At 38.6% G+C, this 24739-nt stretch overlaps 1 protein-coding gene and 1 pseudogene across 3 annotated transcripts in view; one reads left to right on the forward strand and one right to left on the reverse strand.

Annotated features, from left to right (window-relative positions):
• The window catches only part of CKAP5 (cytoskeleton associated protein 5), a 107375-nt gene that overhangs the window by 12270 nt on the left and 70366 nt on the right, over positions 1-24739 (forward strand). The window contains exons 1-2 of one of the 3 annotated variants that reach the window (XM_004763121.3): positions 11687-11765; positions 24646-24738. In XM_004763121.3, the coding sequence (XP_004763178.1) occupies positions 24682-24738 (57 nt within the window). In that variant the 5' untranslated portion in view covers positions 11687-11765; positions 24646-24681. Of the gene's footprint in view, positions 1-11686; positions 11766-11852; positions 12026-24645; position 24739 lie in introns of those variants that run through there. The other 2 variants (XM_004763120.3, XM_004763119.2) reach the window with 2 other exon arrangements.
• LOC123387783 lies at positions 15400-15546 on the reverse strand (annotated as a pseudogene).

Consider the following 24739-nt stretch of genomic DNA (forward strand, 5'->3'; position numbering starts at 1 on the left):
CAACCTTTATCGATAAGTTTGCTGTCTAGAATTGGTTTTGGTTCATGGTGCTCCAAAACAATTACAAAAGTGCATCAAAAATCACCAACCAAAAAAAGAAAAAAGATTAGTGATCACGGGTCACCATAACAAATACAATAATAATGAAAAAAAACTGAAGCACTGTAGAATGTCCAAAATGTGACATGGACAAAGTGAGTAAATGCTGTTGGGGAATTGGTGCGCATAGACTTGCTTGGTCCAGGGTTGCTACAAATCTTCAATTTGTAAAAACCACATTTTCTGGAATAAAGTGAGGTATGCCTGTTATCAGTTTCTCGGGTAGACCTTCCCTGGCCCCTGAGTCTAGATTAGGTGCCTCTATTACACACAGACAGTAGCTGGCCCCTGGGCTACTATACCGTACAACCCATACTCAGCATGTAGCTGGGTGCCTAAATGAGTAACCTCACATGATTCGACAAGCCAGTGTACTTGTGGGGAAGGGGGGTAATGTGGATATTGGGATTCTTAACATGTATAAGGCAAAATATCATTTAATTTATACATTTAATTGAATTACTTTAGGCAAGTTGCTTAATCTCTGTGCCTCCGTTTCCTTGTCTGTAAAATGGAGATGATAATATCACCAAGTTCAGAGTTATAAGAACGTAAATGAGTCCGTACATGTGAAGTGCCTAAAATAGTGCCTGGCACACTGGGACTGCTCCAGCAGTGTGTATTAAATAGGGAACCACATGAAGATTGTACTTTTAGGACAGATGATGAAACCGAGGCTCAGCTAGTATGTGACAAAGCAAGTTTTTGAGCTCAGATCTATCTCCAGAGCCCAACACGACTGGTGTAGATTGTATTTAATCTTTTTTTTTTTTTTTAAAGATTTTATTTATCTACTTGACAGACAGAGATCACAAGTAGGCAGAGAGGCAGGCAGAGAGAGAGGGGGAAGCAGGCTCCCTGCTGAGCAGAGAGCCCGACTCAGGGCTCAATCCCAAGACTCTGGGATCATGACCCAAGCTGAAGGCAGAGGTCCAACCCACTGAGCCACCCAGGCACCCCGATTGTATTTAAATCTTGATTGGAGCTCTCTACAATCAGACTTATTGCAAACGACTGTTCTACTGCCATGGCTTTGCCAAAATCAAAGACTCTGAAATTAAAATTACCCTCTTTCAATGAATTTTATAATAAAAAATGGGTAACAAGAAAACAGTGACAAAACTCTTTAAAATTTCAGAATCTATTGTTGAGTGATTTCTCACTTTGAAAAATGGCTTACTTCAGAATTCCATTAAATATATCATATTTTTCTGACATACTTGAAATACACATTCAACATACAAAATTTTATTTATAAATAACTCAAGGAACACATTTATTATATATTTTAGACTTCTATGGTTTGATGAAATGGTGCTATCTTAGGAATTATGTTAGAGTTCGAAGCACTCTGCTAGATGCTGGAGTAATAAATAAGATTCAGTTCCTTCTTTCAGAGGCGATATGGTGGCCAAAAAATGTTCAGAGGGAGAAGTGAGGCTTAGCTTATGGGATGAGTATAAAAAGAACCAGCTTCAGGACTCCAAGCTGGAATTTTAAAGCTTTAGAGCTTTCAAAAGCATTGAAGCTTGTTTTGTTTTTTGTTTTAAAAAGGAATGGCTGAGAAGGCTCCTGGGGACTAAGTTGTTTAAGTGTCCAATTCCTGGGTTTGGCTTAGGTCATGATCTTGGGGTTGTAGGGTCAAGCCCCACACTCAGCATGAAGTCAGCTGTCCTTCTCCCTACCCACTGCTCTGACCCCCACCCTCGCTCGCTTTCTCTTAAATAAATAAATAAATCTTAAAAGGGAAAAAAAAGAATAACTAGGTAGTAAAGTGAAAAAGTCAAAGTTCTTTAGCCAGCTCCTTAGACATACTACTTAGAAATATTTTCTGTGGATCCTTCCAGGAAATTTTATGTTATTTCAAATGTTTACAAAGTTATATTCATTTTCTATGGCTTCTGTAACAAATTACCACAAATTTGGTGGCTTTAAACAACAGAAATTTGCTCTCTTCTGGAAGCCAGAAGTCTGACACAATTTAGGTCAGTATAATGGGGGCTAAAACCAAGGTAGGGCCATGGTTCTCTAGAGGGTCACAGGGAGAATTCCTTCCTTGCCTCTTCTGGTGGCTGTTGGCATTCCTTAGTTTGTATCACATCGCTTCAGCCTCTTCTGATTTTGCTCTTTTCTGCCTTTATGTGGCCTTCTCTGTGTGTATTAAATTTCCCTCTTCCCCTGTTAGAAGGATACATGTGATTGTGTTTAGGGCCCATTCAGATAACCCAGGATAATCTCCCCATCTCAAGATCCTTAATTTATTTTTTTTTATATTTTATTTATTTATTTGATAGAGAGATCACAAGTAGGCAGAGAGGCAGGCAGAGAGAGAGGGAAGAAGCAGGCTCCCTGCCAAGCAGAGGGCCCGATGCGGGGCTCGATCCCAGGACCCTGAGATATGACCTGAGCCGAAGGCAGAGGCTTTAACCCACTGAGCCACCCAGGCGCCCCAAGATCCTTAATTTAATCACATCTACAAAAACGCTTTTTCCAAATAAAGTGACATTTATAGGCTCTAGAGATTAAAATCTAGTCCCTTTGGCACGCCTGGGTGGTTCAGTGGGTTAAGCCTCTGCCTTCGGCTCAGGTCATGATCCCAGGGTCTTGGGATGGAGTCCCGCATCAGGCTCCTTGCTCTGCAGGGAGTCTGCTTCTGTCTCTGCTTCTGCCTGCTTCTGCCCTCACTCTCTCTCTGTGACAAATATATAAATAAATAAAATCTTTAAAAAAATAAAATAAAATCTAGTCCCTTTGGGGGTAGATATCAGCTGAGTACCAGTGTGTACATCCCCCTATATGGTTTTACTAAGCATAAAAATTAGGCTTTGTATACTGTCTTCTGATTTTCTTTTTAAAACTTAGTATTTCTTCCAGTAATATTTAAATATTTACTTTAGTCTTCATCTTTTTTTAAATAGCTACAGAGCACTTAGTTGAATGGAACAATGTCTCACTTTTTTAAAGTTGTAAAAATATACAACACGCAAAACTTACCATTTTTAATTAAGTACATTTTATTTTATTTTATTAATTTTATTTATTTATTTGAGAGATATTGAGAGAGAGCATGAGAGGGGAGAAGGTCAGAGGGAGAAGCAGACTCCCCATGGAGCTGGGAACCCAATGTGGAACTTGATCCCCAGACTCCAGGATCATGACCTGAGCTGAAGGCAGTCACCTAACCAACTGAGCCACTCAGGCACCCCCTGATTAAGTACATTTAAAATTAAGTACGTTCACGTTGTTGTGAAACAGATCTCCAGACCTTTTTTCATCTTGCAGGTCTGAGTCTGTACATTCTCTTTCCCCCTTCCCCAGCCCCTGATAACCATCCTTCTACTTTGTTTCTATGAATTTTACTAGTTTAGATACCTCATATAAGTGGAATCATACAGTATTTGTCTTTCTGTGACTGGTTTATTTCACTTAGTGTAATGCTTTCAAAGTTCATCCATACTGTAGCATATAACATGATGTCCTTTTTTTTTTCTTAAGGTTTTTAATTTTATTTTATTTTTAAAATTTATTATTTGACAGAGAGAGATCACAAATAGGCAGAGAGTCAGGCATCGGGGTTGCGGGGGGAGCAGACTCCCTGCTGAACAGAAAGCCCAATGTGGGGCTGGATCCCAGGACCTGGAGACCATGACTGGAGCCCAAGATAGAGGCTTAACCCACTCAGCCACCCAGGCACCCTGATTTCCTTCCTTTTTAAGGCTTGCATTCCATTGTATGTATATACTACATTTTGTTTATCCATTCTTCAGTAGACATTTGTGTTGCTTCTACTTCTTGAGTATTGTGAACAGTGCTGCTTTAAAGATTTTATTTATTTATTTATTTATTTGACAGACAGAAATCACAAATAGGTAGAGAGGCAGGCAGAGAGAGAGGGGGAAGTAGGCTCCCCGCCGAGCAGAGAGCCCCATTCGGGGCTCCATTCCAGGACCCTGGGATCATGACCTGAGCCGAAGGCAGAGGCTTTAACCCACTGAGCCACCCAGGCGCCCCAACAGTGCTGCTTTAACATGGGTATATAAATCTTTTGAGGCCCAACTTTTAATATTTTTGGATATGTATATATCTATGTACATATGTATACATAAAATCAGAAGTAGGATTGTTGGATCACATAGTTATGTGGTATTCTATTTTGAATTTTTTAAAAGATTTTATTTATTTATTTGACAGGCAAGAGAGCACAAGCATGGGGAGCAGCAGAGGGAGTAGGAGAAGCAGGCTCCCCACTGAGCAGGGAGCCTGATGCAGGGCTCCATACCAGGACCCTGGGATCATGATCTGAGCCAAAGGCAGACATTTAACCAACTGAGCCACCCCAGCACTCTATTGTTAATTTTTTGGCCAACTGTATCATTTTCCATAGCAGTTGAACCATTTTACATTCCTGCCAATGGTGTCCAAGGGTTCCTATTTCTCTACATTCTTTCTAATATTTATTTTAGTTTTTTAATATAGTAATCATTTTAATGGGTATGAGTTGATAATCTCATTGTAGCTTTGATTTGTATTTTTTCTTTCTTCTTCTTTCTTTTTTTTTTTTTAAGAGAGAGCACACAGGCTTACAAGGGTAGGGGGCTCACGCAGAGGGAGAGGAAGAGAGAATCTTAAATAGGTTCCACACTGGGTGTGAGGCTTGATCTCGTGATCGTAAGATTATGACCTGAGCAGAAATCAAGAGTTGGTTGCTTACCAGACTCAGCCACCCAGGCACCCCCCCTTTTTTTTCTATTATTTATTTATTTGGAGAGAGCGCATGTGGAAGTGGAGGAAGGGGGAGGGGCAAAAGGAGAGGGAGAGAGAAATCCCAAGCAGTCTCCATGCCCAATGTGGATCTGCAAGTGGGGTTTGAGCTTACAACCCTGAGATCATGACCTGAGGCAAAATCAAGAGTCGGATGCTTACCTGACCAAGCCAGTCAGGCACCCCTCGGTTTGTAGTTTTCTGATGATTAGTGATGTTGAGCATCTTCATATGCTGTTGGCCATTTGTATATCAGACTTGGAGAACTGTCTAGTTAAGTCTTTTGCCCATTTTTTTAGGTGGGTTATTTGGGTTGTTGTACAAGTTTTTTTTAAATCTTCTGGATAGTAACCCCTCATCAGATACATGATTTGCAGGTATTTTCTTCCATTCTGTAGGTTGCCTTTTCTTTTCTTTTTTTTTTTTTAAAGTGGGCGCTGTACTGGGCATGGAACCTAGTGCTGGGATTGAACTCATGACCTTGAGATCAAGAGTCAGTTGCTCAACTGACCGAGCCACCCAGGTGTCCTGGCTAAAACTTTCAATACTATATTGAATAGGAATGGCTAGAACAGCCATCCTTACCATGTTCCTGATTTTAGAGGAAAAGCTTGTCATTCACCATTGAGTATGATGTTAGCTATGGGCTTCTCATAATGGCCTTTAGAATGTTGAGATAGTTTTCTTACATTCCTACTTGGGGTGTTTTGATCATTGAAGTTATTAAATCTTGGCATATATGCTTTTTATTGTGTCAATTGAGATGATCATGTGGTTTTGTTCTTTGTTCTTATGATGAGTTATGATGTACTGTATTGGTTAATTTTGGTATGTTGAACCGTTCTTGCATTCCAGGAATAAATTCCACTTGGGCATGGTGTATAATCTTTGTAATGTGCTGTTGGATTCAGTTTGCTAGTATTTTGAGGATTTTTCATCAGTATTTATCAGTGATCTTGGTGTGTAGTTTTCTTACAGTGGCTTTGGCTTTCATATCAGGGTAATTCTGGCCTTTTAGAATGAATTGGAACTGTTCTCGTCAATTTTTTGGAAGAGTTTCAGGAGAATTGGTGTTAATTCTTCTTTAAGTGAATTCTCCAGTGAAGCTGTCTCTCCTGGACTTTTTTTTTTTTTTTTAAGATTTTTATTTATATATTTGACAGACAAAGATCACAAGTAGGCAGAGAGGCAGGCAGAGAGAGAGGAGGAAGCAGGCTCTCTGCTCTGCGCGATGTGTGGGGCTCGATCCCAGGGTCCTGGGATCATGACCTGAGCCAAAGGCAGAGGCTTTCACCCACTGAGCCACCCAGGCGCCCCTCTCCTGGACTTTTAATGTATCCTTTTAAATCCCTTCTAACTGATAGTTGATCGTAGAATGTTCAGCTAGATGTGGTCTCCTGAGTAGAGGCCCTGGGAATGCCTACTCTGAATGTGATAGTGACTTCTTGGTGCCACAAATTGTGCTTAGATGTGACTAGATGACTCAGAAACTCTCCTTCACTGTACTGCACTCGTGGAGAAGGAAATACAGTTCATATTTCTGACTTCTTGAATCAGTGTTTTTATCCTTACCACATTACTTTCTTTGCCAGGCATAAGAGACTTATTATTGTGCTTTTTGAGTGGTTTGTGTGAATTTCTTCTTTTTGGCCTGGGAAGAAAATCTGTTCTACTAGGGTGAGAGTACCTGGAAAAGCTCTTTCCTCTCTTAAAAAACCCTACCCTCCTCCTCTTAAAAACTAAAAAGGGAGTGCCTGGAAAGGAAAATGATGGTAGAACCAACATGCCTGCAATCTGGGTTCAGATTATCACTACAGCTGATACCATTCCTTTGTAGTAATTTAACCAAGGGCTAAAGAGAATGAGGTTATGAGATTTTCCCACTGAAGTAGAAGCATTTTCCAAGCATTTAACATTAGCTGCAGATACTGTAGTACTGGAGAACTTGGAATTGCAAGCCTGCCATTTATCATGTATAAATAGTGGTTGTGGAACAGTGTCTCATAAATTTCGGAGGTGGGAGAGCTGTTGATACAAACTCTTTGTTTTATGCATAACAACAGTAAAGCCACCAAAGATTCAATGACTTCCCTAAGGTTTCACAACTAGTTAATGATAGAACAGGGATTTGGAGATGTAAATTTTCTTCTTTCCAGCCCAGTGCTCCTCTCAGATTGGAGGGGGAAAAAAGTGCCTCCCAGCACTTCTGGCTGAACACTGTAGTGTGTAACTTTTTAAATTACAAAATCCTACTACAAGAGGCGTAGCTTTTTTTTTCTTTAGTCTTTAAGCTCATGGAATACTTAATATATTTTAAATATAATAAATTATTTATGTTATAAGTTTAATGTCCTCCTTGTACTTTTCTTTTTTTCATTTTTATTTTTTAGAGGTGGAGGGGGGCAAAGAGAAAGGGAGAAAGAGAATCTTTGTTTTTTTTTTTAAAGATTTTATTTATTTATTTGACAGAGAGAGATCACAAGTAGGCAGAGAGGCAGGCAGAGAGAGAGAGGAGGAAGCAGACTCCCTGCCGAGCAGAGAGCCCGATTCGGGACTCGATCCCAGGACCTGAGATCATGACCTGAGCCGAAGGCAGCGGCCCAACCCACTGAGCCACCCAGGCGCCCAAGGAGAAAGAGAATCTTAAACAGGTGCCACACCCAGCACAGAGCCAACACAGGGCTCAATCTTTTTTTTTTTTTTTAAGATTTTATTTATTTATTTGACAGAGATCACAAGCAGCCAGAGAGAGAGAGAGAGAGAGAGAGAGAGAGAGAGAGAGGAGGAAGCAGGCTTTCTGCTGAGCAGAGAGCCCGATGCGGGGCTAGAGCCCGATGCGGGGCTCGATCCCAGGACCCTGAGATCATGACCTGAGCCAAAGGCAGAGGCTTAACCCACTGAGCCAGCCAGGTGCTCCAAAGGGCTCAATCTTACAACCTTGAGATCATGAACTTGGAAACCAAGAGTCAGCTACTTAATTGACTGAGCACCCGGGAGCCTCTTGAACTTGTGTTTTAAATTTAACCACAAACATATATACTCCTAAGCAATATATTGTTTGGATTTATGTAATCATATTGTATATTCTTTAGTATTAGCTATTTTTCTCTCAGCATGATTTGTGAAATTCATCTATGTTTTTGCTAACAGATGCCTTCATTTGTTTTCACTTCTCTATAGTATTTTTCTGTGAATATACCACAGCTTGTTTATCCATTCTCCTGTCAATGGGTATTTTAATTGAAATATAATTCACATACCATAAAATTTATTCTTTAAACAGATACATACAATTCAGTGGCTTTTTAGTATATTCACATATTGTGCAACCATCGCCACTGTCTAATTCCAGAACATTTTTATCACTCCCAAAAGAGACTTCATACCCATTAGCAGTCATTCCTTATTCCCCCTTTCTCTTTCTGTATAACCCATCCCCTGGCAACCACTATTCTACTTTCTGTCCCTGTGGATTTGCCTGACCTGGGCATTTCATATGGTCAGAATCATCCAACATATGGCCTTTTGTGCCTGGCTTCTTTAACTCAGCATGATGTATTCAGGGTTAACCCATATTGTAGTATATATAGCTGTTTCAATCCTTTTTTTATGGCTGAGTGTTATTCCATTGTATGGCTAGATCACATTTTGTTTACCCTTTCATCAACTGATGGATTTTTGGGTTGTTTCTCCTTTGGGGCTGTTAATGACTAATGTTGCTATTAACATTTACGTACCAGTTTTTGTGTGGACAGTATTTTCCACATTGGATGTACCAGATTCTTCATACTCACCAACAATGTATAAAAATTCCAGACACTCTTTTGAAAGCATTTTTTTGTAATAGTGAACAAAGTATTTATAATAAGTTTTCAGATACTTTCTTGAAGCTTCTTCTTGGTTCGTAATCAAGAGAATTATACTTTTGATAAAGATGTTTAATATGATTTGTTATATAAAGAGATTGTTGATGCTTTGGATAAACTCATCTGAATGTTGGAAAACCAGTTCCACTGACAGATAGATAATACATGCTTTAGTTTGTTCTGTTTACTAGGAGTACTTTTTGTTTAGTCTTGTAGCTTGTTGATCCCAATAAAATGACCAGATTGGACTGTTCTTTGATGGGATTTGAAAGAGTGAACAATGACTGGTTTGTAAATGGAAGCGTATGTTACAAACCATTAGCACTAAATTAGGGAAAGAACGGGCTTTCATTCATAGGTGTAAAAATAGAGAGCCCTACTAGAAATTAGTACTAAGCAATAATACAATTACACTTTCATTTTCAGATATTGCTGATGGAGGAGCAATGCAAAATGGTTCATACAGCCACTTTGGAAAACAGTTAGGCAGTTACTTACAAAATTAAACATCTACTTACCTTACCACCCAGCATTCCCACTCCTGGGTATTTGCCTAACAGAAAGGAAAACTTACTCCCATACAACAATCTATAGCAGCTTTTTTCACAATTGTTAAAAGCTAGAAGCAACAAACATGTCTTTTAACTGGTAACATGGATGAACAAAATGTGTTAGATGATACCGTGGAATATTACTCAGCAATAAAGAGCAAATCACTGATATGTGCAACAACATAGGTGATCTCAGTTGTATTATAAATGAAATAAGACTACACACTGTGTAATTTTTTTTTTAATATGACATTGTACAAAAGGAAAAAATTGTAGGAACAGCATGCTGATCAATGGTTGCCGGGGCCAGGGTTGGGTAGTGGGTAAAGAGGGTATTGACTACAAAGGAGCACCAGGGAAAATTTTGGGCTGATGGAGATATTCTTAATTATGGTGATGGATTCTCTGTGTCTACCAAAATTATAGCACTATGTACTAAAAAGAGCGAATTTTACTGTATGTAAGGTATACCTTAATAAACCCTACTTAAAAGCTCTCAGCTTGGGGAATCTCTCTTCTGTATATAATATTTTACTAAGACATTTCCTAAACAGTTTCCACATTGCCATGTTAAGTAAACAACTACTAATTGGTAATTTGTTAAAAGGTTTTACATGTCCAGTTTAGTCTCTTCATGGTATATAGTAAAGAAAAAAGCAATAACCAAAATAAGATGGGCTGTGTTTAGACTGATATTTGGTAAAATTTAAGAATTATTTAGGAATATTTATATAAAATGTGCATTTGGGACAAAAGATATAAATCCCTATAATAGTAATCTTGAGCTCTGATGTCTGAAACCAAGCTGTACCATCAGTGGATTTTTTCTCTCCAGATTTTTAATTCACTGACAACCACAGCACTGGGTATTATTCATTTGTGTATATACATGCACACACATACTCACTATGCTATGCTTACTGATGGTTATCTAGACTCCTATATCAAAGAGAGTGTTGGTCCTAATTTTGTGGTAAATATTTATTATTAAGTATTCATTTTGTAGCATACTGGGAGAAAAGGATGATTAGGATACATTCTAGCTCTTGCCCTTGAGGTGCTCACAATCTAATGGAGAGGCTGATCTGCAAACCATTACCCTCAGAATAGTGTGATAATGCTTCCTGGGGATAAAATGAAAGGTCTTAATTACCTAATTCAAAAGTAGCATTCACAGTTAAATGCACTTTAAAATGAGATTTTTTTGGCAGTTTACAATCACACTATTTCTAATCCGAATCCATTTCTCTTCCTGGCAGCCTGATCCTAGAATTCTGTAGGATCTTCTGAGACCTTGTAACCTCCGTCAGTTCCCCAGTAAACAGAGCAGTCTTCATTCCTGTCCTTCAGAATCTGTATTTCCACTTGAACCCATGTTTAAGATGGAGGATGTTAAGGCACTTATAAAATAGTCTTTTGCTTCACTAAATGGATTCCCATACTTGTTGGTAGTAGTTTAAGGCTTTAATAAGACGTATTTATTCATCTAGATTAGGTGGAAGAATATAGGCTTAGTAAATACTTAAATCTCTTTCTGATGGTATGAGACACAAAATGCAGTCAAACCTTGTAAACTGAGATTGAGGGAAAATTCCTCTTATGAAAAGAAAATTAAAACTCATTGACAACCAGTGGAGAGCTCAAAGACCATTATTTAACTCCCTGAAATAGTAATACAGTTTCTACTACAGTTTTCTCAACTCTTCATATTAAATTGGATAGCTGCACATCACAACTGTATTTGCATGCACGATTTAGCTACATACACATGTTGTGAATTTTTAATTCTTTGCCAATTCTTGGCACATTTTGCTCACAAGAATGAGAATGTTTTCCATTTCACTTCCTATTACCTTCTTACTCGTCTTCTTATCATTGTCTGATTTCTCAGGTTGTAGAGAAGGAAGGTGAAAGGGTGGGGTGAAGCAATTCAGGCTGCCAGAATTCCTTTCTGGGCCTTTTAATTACCATTTGAAGAATGTTAACTGCTCAAATTAATGGAATAAGCATCTTACATGATGGGGGGCTACGTATTTACTCTGAAGCTTTGCTATTGCCTGCAACAATTTTTTTCATTCCTGGAGGAGGGATTAGGATTGTGATAGTAGGATAGGTAGTAGATAGTAGGTCATCTCCTTTGTTTCGGGAACCTTGCCTGTGTTGCCACCAAAGAAGAGGCCCACCCAGCCTGGGTGGATCCTTCCAAGCTGATCCTGGATTTGCCTCCTGTCTTGGAAACCTTGTGGGCTGGAAGCAGCCCCCTGAGTCCTGCAGACTTACGGGCGAAGGTGCGGACCCTTTAAGGCTTCAGTGTGCGCCGGGAGGGGGCCGAGGTGGGGCGGGCACTCTGACAGCGAGCTGTGGGCCCCGCCCCCGGAGGAGGCGTTTCCCAGCGGCCCTCCGCACCAATGCCGCCGGGGCCCGCCGGGTATTCCTGCTGATTCTGCTTGGACCGTAGGGCCCCCAGACCTCTCCCTGCTCAGGGAGCGTAAGTGTCAAACTGCGGGCGAGGGCCAAGCATCCTGTGCCCATGCCGGAAGTCCTGGTGGACAGTGCAGGGGACTTTCCTGGCCTATCAGAGGCTTAGGCTGCGAAAGAGCGTAAACAATGACGGCTGCAGTGAGCTAAAGCCTGGGGCATCTGCTCTACTTCTGGGTGATGACAGCAACCCTAGGATGCTTGTTTGGATATGCAGTGGTTGAGCGGTGTCCACGACCCGACTTTGCCCCTGCCTGGTTTCTACTTGGGGTGAGGAGAGGATTGCTTTTACCTGAGTATATAGAACCCCATTGAACTTGATGGGTGGAGTTGGATCTTGTGTCCTGGGCTTTGGGTCCTTCGCCTGGGATTTGGAGACCTGGGTAGTTTAGGGATGAGTAAGCATTGGATTTTCAGCTACCGTGGTACATTTGAGCAGTAACTGGGGAAGTTGACCTAATTCACAGCTGGGTCTAGCTTTCCATCTCCCCAGAGGCCTGTGTTGGTGTGGGTCCCCCTTTCGGAGACATTAATAGTGACCTTTTACTGGGGGGAGTCTAGTTAATCTTCTGTCCTGATGATATGAATAGCAAGCAGGATGTGTAAGAGAGGGCTCAAGAGACAGCTCTTTACCCTTCCCCTTCAGAAGGACTGTGTGAGAGGCCACCATCCCAGGACTAGGACGGCAAACACACCCAAGTTTGCTGAGATAACCTGCTAGAGAATCAGTTCAGATTTCTGGCCACCTGATAATGCAGAATACTCCAGCAAGAGGTTAATACTTGTCCTTGTTAATGGGAATTACCTGGAGGCATTGAGGCTTTTTAAATTAAAGGAAACGGCTTGTCATTTTGTTACTGGTTACTTAGAGATGAATTTTTGTCTGGCTTGGCCAAGTAATAACAATCTTAAGTTTTCTATGACAGTTACATAATTGTTATGCTTCTTTAGCCCATTTGTCCTTTCAATACAAGGTTTGAGTAAAGCTTTTTGGACTTGTGTGTATTGTGTTTTATCCCTGTATTATAATTATTATTTTTGTTTTGAGTGAATCTGTTATCATACTTCATTGGTCATTCAAAGGGTTGGTTTTTGAGTGGGCAGAAATTTTCCTCAAACTTCCCTCATACTTATTCTGTGCTTCTGCAGTAGCATTTCCTTAGCCAGAAGTGAGAGTCCAAGAATGGTAATCAGATCCAGATCTCTTGTATTGTGATAGTGAAGAGCTTTTGTAGGCCAAGAGCTTGGGAATTAGCCATAAAATAGTTTCACTGCCACAGCTTCTTCCCAAGTAGAAAGCTAAAACAGTCCATCTAGTAGCTGTGTAATTATTCTTATAGACTGTCAAGTTACAGGAACTTGAAAGATGCAGCAGAGTTGTGGACTGAGAGGAAGGAGATAAGAGATTGTAGGCCTAGCTCTAACATTACTCATGACTTAGTCTCTTGGTGCCTTACTTTTAGCTAGTTGATGAATGAGATGATACATAGGTATCTTGGGTGTATATGTTAAAATAATACATAATGCATACTTAATAGGTAATTTGTTATTTAATTGAATATTAACCTAAAAAATCAGTTTGAAATTTATTCTAAGTTTTGCCTTTATGTATGACCTTGGAAACATTTCTTAACCTCTGGTCTAAAAATAAACAATTGCATCTAAACCTTTTTCAGCAGTAGTGTGATTGAATGGTATTTTGAGCTATTTGGAAGTTGTTTTAGATACAGCAGTGGTCTAACATTATAATATTTTTGTAGAATAGATTTATTTTAGCTGGCTTCCTTACCTTTTCCTCTGTTTCAGCCAGGGTAAAGTCTCTTGAGAGCTCTGAATAATATGAAAGTATAAACATTTGTAGTATGGACTAGACTGAATGAACTATAGTAAGCATCAGGTATAGTTCAAATTAATTTTATTAATGTTTCTCTTTGTTGGCAATTTTCTTCACTCTTGAAGCATCAAACCTTGCTGTGTAATGACAGCTCGGTTTCCCATGTCTGTGTTTAAAAAATCCAGAATCCTCTGTCTAATCCTATGCCATATTTCCAGCCACTTAAAGATCATATTTCTCAAGTCTAAAACCAAACTCATCATATTCCTTACCTCTTCTCTACTCCCCAAAAATAAACAATCCAGAACTACTACTGATATTTTTATGTCATTAGCACTGCTGTTCTCCTAGTCACTTAGACTGGAATCTCCAGCTAGACTCTTCCTACTCCCACATCCTTACTTGCTAAGACTTACTGATTCTACCTCTTTAATTAACTTCCTTTAGTACCCCCTGCCCATCCTATCCATTCCTAAGACCCCCATGGCTCCTATTTATCTTTGTCCTAAAGTACTGCAGTAGTTTCCTATCAAGATTCTATTTTTCCTCTCTTTCAATCCATTCTACATAGATTTATCTTTCTGACATAGATAGGATCGTGTCATTGCCTTGCCTCAATCATCAGCATCTTATGCTGTTTAGCTTAATATTCACGATTCTACATGATCTGACCCTCCTCTATCTTTTGTCTTAGACTATAGTAAGTGGAGCCATTTATTGTTCCCTGAACATGCTCTGTACTTTCCTATCTCCAAGACTTTGCCTTTTTTTTCCCCTCAGCCTAGAATATCCCCTACTTTGGTGTCTTTGTCTGTTTTTTAAAAATCTCACCTGTCTTTCATCACTGAGTTCAGATGCCATCCTTTCGGTAAGATTTTCACTGACCATCCCTCACGTGCTGGTGGTTAATCCTATTTTGAACTCTGTTACCCTGATTTATCCCTTGCTTAAGGCACTTTCTGTACATAATGTATTTTGTATTATGATTATTTGTTAAGAAGACTTATTTGTACTTCTGTGAACTTAGGTGCATCGTGGTTTGCCTACAGGGAAATTTAGTGAATGTGAATGCTTAAGGTAAGAGTGGAATGGACTAATTTCCTGCTTATTAGACCTTGTTATTAGAAAGGACTCTTAACCTATGCAGCCAGCCTATACATGTAAAATGATCAGTAGCTTGAACAAATCATTCTTATCTTTCTTATGTCCTAAGGACTTTTGTTAGTAAACTTTGGGGTTTTTTTCAAAGCTGCTTCTTTTTTTAAAAAATTATTTATTTATTTATTTATTTGCGTGAGAGAGAGCACAAGCAGGGGGAACTATAGAGGGAGAGGGAGAAGCAGGCTTCCTGCTGAGCAGGGAGCCCGATGCAGAGCTTGATCCCAGGACCTTGGGATCATAACCCGAGCCAAAGACAGACACCTAACTGACTGAGCCACCCAGGCACCCCTAAAAAGCAGTTTTAATGAAATATAATTTATATACCACTCAACCATTTAAAGTGTACAGTTCAGTGGCTTATCTAGATTTGTGCAATCATCACCACAGTCAATTTTAAAACATTTTCATTACCCCGAAAAGAAATCCCATACTTCTTAGCCTTTACCCTTTTAATTTCCCTAAACACTTCAGTCCTAGGCAAACACTGATCTACTTTCTGTCTCTAAAGACTTGCCCATTCTGGACATTGCATATAAAAGGAATCATATAATCATGTAGTTCTTTGTGTCTAGTTTCTTCTAGGTATAATGTTTTCAAGATTCATCTATGTTATAGCATTTATCAGTACTTCATTTCTTGTGTGTGTGTGTGTGTGTGTGTGTAGAAAAATACATACAACATAAAATTTACCATCTTAACCCTTTTTAAGTGTGCAGGTCACTGGTGTCAAATACATTTACTAAACTGTTAAGAACAGATACTACACTTGATCTTAGCCAAAAGGCTGAGAAGCAATTCAGATACATTCATTATGTTATAGAAACATAACCATTATCCATCATCATAATTTTTTTTTCATTTTGGAAAACTGAAGCTTTATACTCCATTCCTCAATCCATCCATTCACTGGCAACAACCATTCTCCTTTATATCTCTGATTTTGACTGCCACTTATGAGTGGAATCATACAGTATTTGTCTCTTTGTGGATGGCTTATCACATTAGCATTGGCCTCAGGACTCATCCAGGTTATAGCATATGTCAGAATTTATTTTTAAGGCTAAATAATATTCTCTTTTATGTGTATTCCACTTTTTAGTTATTTTGAATAATGTTGCTATGAAATGAACATGGGTATACAAATATGTCTTTGAGACCCTGCTTTTCAGTTCTTTGGAGCATATACCCAGAAGTGGAATTGCTGGGTCACATAGTAATTCTATTTTTTATTTTTTGAGAAACTGTCATATTGTTTTCCACAGCAACTGTACCATTTTACATTCTTTTTTTTTTTTTTTTAAGATTTTATTTATTTATTTGAGAGAATGAGTGATTGAGAGCTAGGACAAGCATCAGGGGGAAGAGCAGAGGGAGAAGGAGAAGCCTTAGCAGGGAGCCCATGTTGTCCTGGTCCCAGAACTCTGGTATGACCTGAGCCAAAGGCAGGTGCTTAACCAACTGAGCCCCCCACCTCCCATTTTATATTCGTAACAGCATGTGCAAGGGTTTCAATTTCCCCACATCCTTGTCAACACTTGTTTTGTTTTGTTTTGATAATAGCCATCCTAATAGGTGTGAGGTGGTCTCCTAGAGTTTTGATATGCGTTTCCATAATGATTAATAACAATGAGCATCTTCTTTTTTTTTTTTTTTTTTAAAGATTTTATTTATTTATTTGACAGAGAGAGATCACAAGTAGGCAGAGAGGCAGGCAGAGAGAGAGAGGAGGAAGCAGGCTCCCTGCTGAGCAGAGAGCCCGATGCGGGACTCGATCTCAGGACCCTGAGATCATGACCTGAGCCGAAGGCAGCGGCTTAACCCACTGAGCCACCCAGGCGCCCAACAATGAGCATCTTCTAATGTGCTTATTATGAGGCCATTTATAGATCTTCTTTGGCAAAGTATCTAGCTAGTCAAGTCCTTTGCCCATTTTTTTTTTTTTAAAGATTTTATTTATTTATTTGACAGAGAGAAATCACAAGTAGGCAGAGAGGCAGGCAGAGAGAGAGAGGAGGAAGCAGGCTCCCTGCTGAGCAGAGAGCCTGATGCGGGACTCGATCCCAGGACTCTGAGATCATGACCTGAGCCGAAGGCAGCGGCTTAACCACTGAGCCACCCAGGCGCCCCTTTGCCCATTTTTTAATTGGGTTGTTTATTGTTGAGTTTTAAGAGTTGGTTTTTTTTTTTTTTAGAGTGGCTCAATTCCATGACCCCAAGATCCTGAGCTGAAATCCAGAATCGGGCACTTAACCAACTGAGTAACCCAGGCACCCCTTAGGAGTTCTTTATAGTACTTCATTTCTGTTTATTAGGAATAATATTTCACTGGTATGGACTTACCATATTTTTCTTTTCTGCTCATTAGTAGATGGACATTTGGGTGGTTCCCATTCTTTGGCTATTGTGAATGTTAGTTTGGTTTCAATTTGCTGGGTGTATTGAAAACAGTACTGGATTCCTCTAAAGAAAACATTCCACCTTTAAGTTACCTGAATTTTCATGAAATTGTTATGTTTTATTCTATATGTATTCCATTTTATACTGATTCTGACGCTCTTTATTACTTCCTGTATATATTCTGAATGTTCCCAAGGCCTTTGCTTTCCTTTGTGATAATGGGTAGTTAAAATTTGCAGATAGAGACAAAGTTCAGCTTTCAAACAAGTAATGACTTTAATGATCCCTTCTCCAAATGTTCTAGAATTATAGTCAGAAATTTAGAATTCATATGAATTATAGCCATCATAGTCCACCATCCTTTTGTTTTTATTAATCTCAAGGAAAGCTTTTCTTTTTCTTTTTCTTTTAGATTTTATTTATTTATTTTAAGTTTTTTATTTATTTATCAGAGGGGCGGGTGGAGAGCCAGCACAGGCAGACAGAATGGCAGGCAGAGGCAGAGGGAGAAGCAGGCTCCCCACTGAGCAAGGAGCCCGATGTGGGACTCCATCCCAGGACGCTGGGATCGTGACCCGAGCCGAACTGAGCCACCCAGGCGTCCAGATTTTATTTATTTATTTGACAGATACAGATCACAAGTAGGCAGAGAGGCAGGCAGAGAGAGAGAAAGAGAGGAGGAAGCAGGCTCCCCACTGAGCAGAGAGAGCTTGATGTGAGGCTTGATCCTGGGACCCTGGAATCATGGCCCCAGCCGAAGGCAGAGGCTTTAGCCCACTGAGCCACCCAGGCGCCCCAAGGAAAGATTTTCTTGATCAGTTGGTAGAGCCATCTCAATGGAATGTAGGCTTTGGGGCAGGGTGTCAGTGAGGGGGTTGGATTGCGTGAATAATTCCAAATTACAATTATAGTTAAAACTATAGTCATTCCCTTCTTATTCAAAGGCAGGTTAACAGTGTTTTAAAGCCCATTTGGGGAGTTAGACTTGATTATTAGGCAGCAGCTGATAAGGGATGATACCCCTTTAAATTTTAAATTTATTTATTTTTATTTTTATTTTTTAAGATTTTTATTTATTTCACAGAGAGAGAGAGAGAGAGAGAGATCACAGGTAGGCAGAGAGGCAGGTGGGGGTTGAGGGGGAGAAGCAGGCTCCCTGCAGAGCAGAGAGCCCTATGTGGGACTCCATCCCAGGACACCGAGACCATGATCTGAGCCGAAGGCAGAGGCCCAACCCACTGAGCCACCCAGGCGCCCCTAAATTTAAATATCTAAATTACATAAGTCCTTTTGGAGGCAAATGAACTTGTTTTTCATATTATGCTCATTTACTCTTTCTATTTTTTCTTTTTCTTTTTTTTAAAGATTTTATTTATTTAGCAGAGAGAGAGAGTACAAGCAGGGGGAGAGTGTGAGGGAAAAGTGGGCTGATTAGAGGCTGGATCCCAGGGTCCTGAGATCATGACCTGAGCCAAAGGCAGACATTTAACCAAGTGAGCCACCCAGACGCCCCTATTCTATATTTTCTTTCTTTTTTTTTCTCTTTATATTTTAAGTGAATTAGGTAATCATGAAGATAAATATTATTATTTATAAAGTTTTAATAGTTTTCACTATAGATAACCTAGAAACCATATATAGATAATTTGTAAGAATTTCACCAAACTAGGATTCAAGAAATCTCTCCTAGACCAGTCTTTCCTACTTAGATGACCTTAGGTAAGACACTGAACCTTTTATTTCCCTATATGTAAGAAGAGGATAATTAGGGGCACCTGGTGGCTCAGTCGATAAGCATCTGCCTTCAGCTCAGGTCATGATCCCAGCGTCCTGGGATCAAGCCACATATCTGGCTCCCTGCTCAGTGGGAAGCCTGCTTCTCCCTTTCTCTCTGCAGCTCCCCCTGCTTGTGTTCCCTCTTGCTATGTCTCTCTGTGTCAAATAAATTAAAAATCTTAAAAAAAAAAAAAAAGAAGAAGAAGAAGAGGATAATTATATTTGCTTTATCCCATGTTGTTTTTTGTGGTTTTTTGAGCATTGTGAGAATAGAGATTAATGAGACAAAAAATGCCCTTGCTCAAGGGAATCTTACAGTTTAGTAAGAACAAGCTGCATAACTAAGAATAATATAGAAATGAAAGAAAACTCAGGGAGGTAATAAAACAGTGTGCTTGTACTTATATTGTGAAATACATAGAAGCAGTTAAATGTCTTCCTCACTGGAATCTCAAATTAAAAAAAATTTATAAATACTTGTAAAATATAAAGTACTATTGAGATATATGATTGGTATGAGCTGTTTTAAGTAGGAACTTTGGGACTATTGTAAATAGTGCCCTAAAGTCTGTGAAGAAGCAGGAGATGCATGGTCTTGCCCTCAAATGTTAATTAGACCAAGAAAGGTTTAAAAGAAAAAGCAAAAGCCCTAGTTTCAGTTCTTTATTTGGTCAATGTATACATAAAAGTAAAGAAGGTAAAGTGACTATAATAAAACTATAAATTGTCTGTATATTATGTGGGGGTGCCTGGGTGGCTCAGTTGGTTATGTGTCCTCGGGTCTTGGTCTCATGGTCATGAGTTTGAGCCCCGTGTTGAGCTCCACGCCTAGCTTTTTAAAAAAGGCCTATACACTATGTGTAATGTATTTTATTTTCTTTCCTTTTCTTAGATTATATTTGTAATGATTTGAGAGAGAGATCACAAGCAGGTGGGAATGGTGGAGGGAGAAGCAGACCCCCCCTGAGCAGGGAGCCTGACTTGGGACTTGATCCCAGGGACCCTGAGATCATGACCTGAGCTGAAGGCAGACCCTTAACAGACTGAGCCACTCTTCTACATTCACTCTGTAAAACCATTCTTTACACTCCTTATATCTCTAAGATTCATCCGTTTTCCTCTATCTGTACTGCTACTACTATCCTTAGGTTCCAGGCCCCCATCATCTTTCATTTAGACCACTGTATTCTAACTGATTTCCTTCCATTGTTACTGCCTTCCAAACCATTCTTTATATTGCTTTTTACATGTATAGCATACAGTGTTCAAAAATGTAAGTTTGAGGGCATATGTAGTATTTCCTATTTACAGTCCTTCAAAGTTTCATTTTACACTTGGGGTAAAGTCCGACTTCCTTAACACTGCTCACAGGTCTGTCCAGGGTTTGATCTTGACTACTTTGCAGCCTAACTTTACACACCCTTGCTTTCTGTGTTGCATTTTATACTTTATAAAGTATACTTTATATACTGAATATATATGCTGTATATATTCAGTATACTTTATACTGAACCTTTTCAGTTCCACAAACCACTATAATAAAAGGAGTTAGAATAGGTGCTATGGCAGTTTCTAAACTCTTATTATCTCCATTTCTGTACTTGTCTCCCACATGTTTGTGAGCCAGCACAAGCTTTTGGACCACATTTTGAGTAGCTTTGAACTATAGTATACACATGGATGAATTTTACAAATGAAATACTGAATGAAAAAAGGAAGTTATGGAAGACAACACAGATAATATTTTTCTAAAGCTCACAAATAAACACAGTTAACTTTATTGTTTAGGGATGTGTGACTGTGACTGTGGCATAGAACTAAATGGACTTCAGGGAAGTACTTCTGTAGGAAGGAGGATGGGGTAGGAAAGAAATGTACAGGTGCAGTAATATTAATAGTAATAGTGTTCTAATTTTTCGACTGCTGGATGTTAGGTCATTGGGTCAATTTTATTGTAATGCTTCATAACTCATATTGTGTATATTTTCTTGCATATGTAAAAAACTAAATTCTAAAGTTAAAATTAAAACAATTATCGGAGAAATTTAGTGGATAAGTTTTTTTTCTTAATATATCAATCCTAGAAGAAGACAAACACAGAGCTAGAGTCCCCAGTGCCACATTTATAAACAATCACTGTATTCACTATTTCAGTGGCTGAGGAAGTTTTGATATGAAGCAAGCCTTTCCTTTGATTAGAAAGAAGCAAAGCCTTAAATACCATTTTTAAAAATTCAGGCAATAAAGTAGTAGAAGCCATTTCAGAAAGCATAACATAATGGCATTTAAATTTTATATGACACAGTTAGGCTGGATAACCTTTTACTTCATGTTTATAAAAGTGACCAACAAGGAAAAAAGAAGAAGTTTTGCAGTGAACTTAAAGAATACTGACAGTCAAATACTGACAGTTCACATTCTCTTGGTTGGAAAATGTTTTGAAGACTTTCATCAAGTATTTGTCTTTAAAAAACAAAAACAAAAAAAACAGATAAGAGATATTGCCTTTGCAGCTCAAACTTGTGCCAAGAAAGTAACTTTGGAGGTTTTCAACCCAGGCTGCACATTAGAATCACATGAAAACTTAAAAAAAAAAAAAAAAGAAGAAGAAGAAAAAAAATCTATGGAGATGAAATTTACATAACATAAAATTAACTCTTTTAAAGTGAACAATTCAGTTGCATTTTGTACAGTCACAGTGTTGTGCCAGCACCTCCTCTATCTAGTTTCAAAACACTTTCATCATATCACAGTGAAACTCCTTACCCATTAAGCAGTTAACTTCTTATTTCCCAGTCTCTCCAACTACTGGCAACCCTAGTCTGCATTCTATCTCCGAGGATTGATCTGTTCTGGACATTTCATATAAATGGAATCCTCCAACATGGGACTTTTTTTGTGTTTGGCTTCTTTCACTTAACATGTTTATGAAGTTCAACCGTGTGGTAGCCTGTGTACCAGTACTTCATTCCCTTTTATGGCTGAATAATAGTCCATTGTAATTACACCTCAGAATTTATTCATCCATTGATGGAAATTTGAACTGTTTATTGCTTCAAGTGAGCAGCGCCACTATGAATATGCATGTGCATGTACTTGCTGGAGTACTTGTTTTCATTTTTTGGGTTGCAGAGCCGTATGATAATTCCATGTTTAACTTTTTAAGGAACCACCAAATTGGTTTACGTGATGGACGTACTATTTTCCATTCACTTGGGGAACTCCAAAAATACACAGAGCTAATAATGTTTATTGTATTTTACAGACATATTAGTGTACAGTTACTTGAAATTTTTAAAAAGATGGATCATGGGATGCCTGGATGGCTCAGTTGGTTGAGCGTCTGCCCTCGGCTCAGGTCATGATCCCAGGGTCCTGGAATTGAGCCCCACATTGGGCTCGCTGCTCCACAGGGAGCCTGCTTCTCCCTCTGCCTGCAGCTCCCCTTGCTTGTGCTCTCTGTCAAATAAATAAATAAAATCTTAAAAAAAAAAAAAAGGATGGATCATTCACTAAAGAGTTTGAGAAGCACTGTATAGTTCTTTCATTTAAACTGCCATATAATATTGCATTCAATATACCACTATTCATACATTTCTGATGAATTTGTAAAATGCTTTAAGCTTCTGGCTTTTATGAACAACATTGCTGTGAATATCTAGTATAAGATCTTCTGAAAGAAGTTGGTATCAATTCCTAAGGTAGATACCCAGCAATGAAGTAGAGTATGTACATCTCCAACTTGGGTAATGCTTTATACTTTATAAGCTGTTGTACTATTTAACAATATTGTTAATACTATTAGTAGTAGTACTATTATTACTTTTTACTATACTACTTTATAAACTGCTGTACTAATTTATCTTCCACCATTGCTGCAGAATCTCTATTAAAGTTTGATTCATTCTCTAAAACACACAGCTGTTGTTCTCAAGGTTCCAGGGGTTTTGGAGAGAAGTCTTAATGAAAATTCCACTTACTCTAATAAGTGTAATTCTTCGACTATATAGTTTTCACTGGGATATTCCCTACATGTTGATGGGAGGGAACAGGATATAAAGAAAGAGGCATAGACTGAATCATAATGTGATTCCAGTTTTGTATTTCAGACAAGTTGCATAAATTTTATGAGCCTAGTGTGTAGAGAAAATATCTTTCTTTGATGTAGTTGCTGTTAGGACAAAGTGAATCATCAAGTTTAGCAAGAACACAGCACCCGATTCATAGTAGACACCATCAAAGTACATATTCATTAAACAAGTATTTATTGAAGGTTTATTTTATGTCGCATTGGGACTGGAAATGGAGAGATGAACAGGATCCCTTCTATGTTATTTATAATACTGAACAATAGGAAACAATCTAAATGTCCAGTGTTAAGATTGGTAATTTTGGTATATTTATAAAATGAAGTGCTATGTAACCTTTAAACATCATGTTCTCAAACATGGGAAAATGTTTGTGGCTATGTAAAAAAAAAAAAAGATTACAAGAGGATTATCCCTGTCTCTTTCATATAATTTATATACTGCATGTTCATTGAAAAACCTCCAGGGGCATCTGGGTGGCACAGTTGGTTAAGCCTTGAACTCTTGGTTTGGGCTCAGATCATGACCTCCTGTGCCCACCTCACCCCCACCAAGTAAATAAATAAATATTTAAAGAAAAGACTCTGGAAGGATTCATACACTTCAGTGTTCATCATCGTTAATAACTGGTGGTAAATTATTTTAATACTGTACTTCCGTACGTATTTTGTTTAACTTCCAAATTTTCTGCAGTTGACATACATTACTTTCATAATCAGAAAAGAAAGGTGTTATCTAAACGAATAGCATAAAATTGTTAAAGGAATGTTGACTATAAACCTAACTAAAAAATGATATAAAGTTTATAGAGGAATGGTTCATTTAGGGGTTTAATTTTTTATTAGTTTATGTAATCATACTGTCTAGAGTCATAATTACCAGAATTAGGTAGACAGCTGGAAAACACTGAGATTTTTACATATTGATTATTTTCTAAAGGAATTTTAGGTTAACGTATGTATGACTTTCTTTGAAACTCTTTTCTTGCCCTGTTAAAGGCCAGGAAACTCAGCTCTTTTATCCTGGCTTTGTCATATACCTAGGAAGTTCCTATTTGGGAAAATATATAAGTGTCTTGTTTTTTTTTTTTTTTTTTTTTTTTTTTAGGTTTTATTTATTTAAGTAATTTCTACACCAAGTGTAGGGCTTGAATTCACAGCCCTGAGATTAAGAGTCGCATGCTCTACAGACTAAGCCAGACAAGGCGCCTCTCATTTAGATTTTTTTAATGTTAATTTCATGGGGTTTTGTTCTCTCTCTTTTTTTTTAGATTTTATTTATTTGACAGACAGAGATCACAAGTAGGCAGAGAGAGAGGGGGAATCAGGCTCCCTGCTGAGCAAAGAGCCTGATGTGGGGCTCAATCCCAGAACCCTGGGATCACAACCTGAGCCGAAGGCAGAGGCTTTAACCCACTGAGTCACCCAGGCGCCCCATAGATTTTTTTCGTTAACTTTTTTCTTTCACTTTTTAAATGTTCGATTAATGGAATTAAATGGGCATTTGACCAAAGAAAGAGCTTTTTTACTCTTACTGGTATATGCATGCTAAAATAATAATCTCAGAAAAGTCATTTTGTCTTACAAGACAGCTTGATTGTAAACTTAACTAGGTACCGATTTCTCTCTGACCAGGAATTACTCTTAATTTGAGGAGAAACTGGAAGCACAATGGGAGATGACAGTGAGTGGATGAAATTGCCGGTTGATCAGAAATGTGAACACAAGG

Source organism: Mustela putorius, unplaced genomic scaffold (assembly GCF_011764305.1).
Source record: "Mustela putorius furo isolate JIRA1106 unplaced genomic scaffold, ASM1176430v1.1 tig00003859_pilon_pilon_pilon, whole genome shotgun sequence".
NCBI classification, from domain to species: Eukaryota; Metazoa; Chordata; class Mammalia; order Carnivora; family Mustelidae; genus Mustela; species Mustela putorius.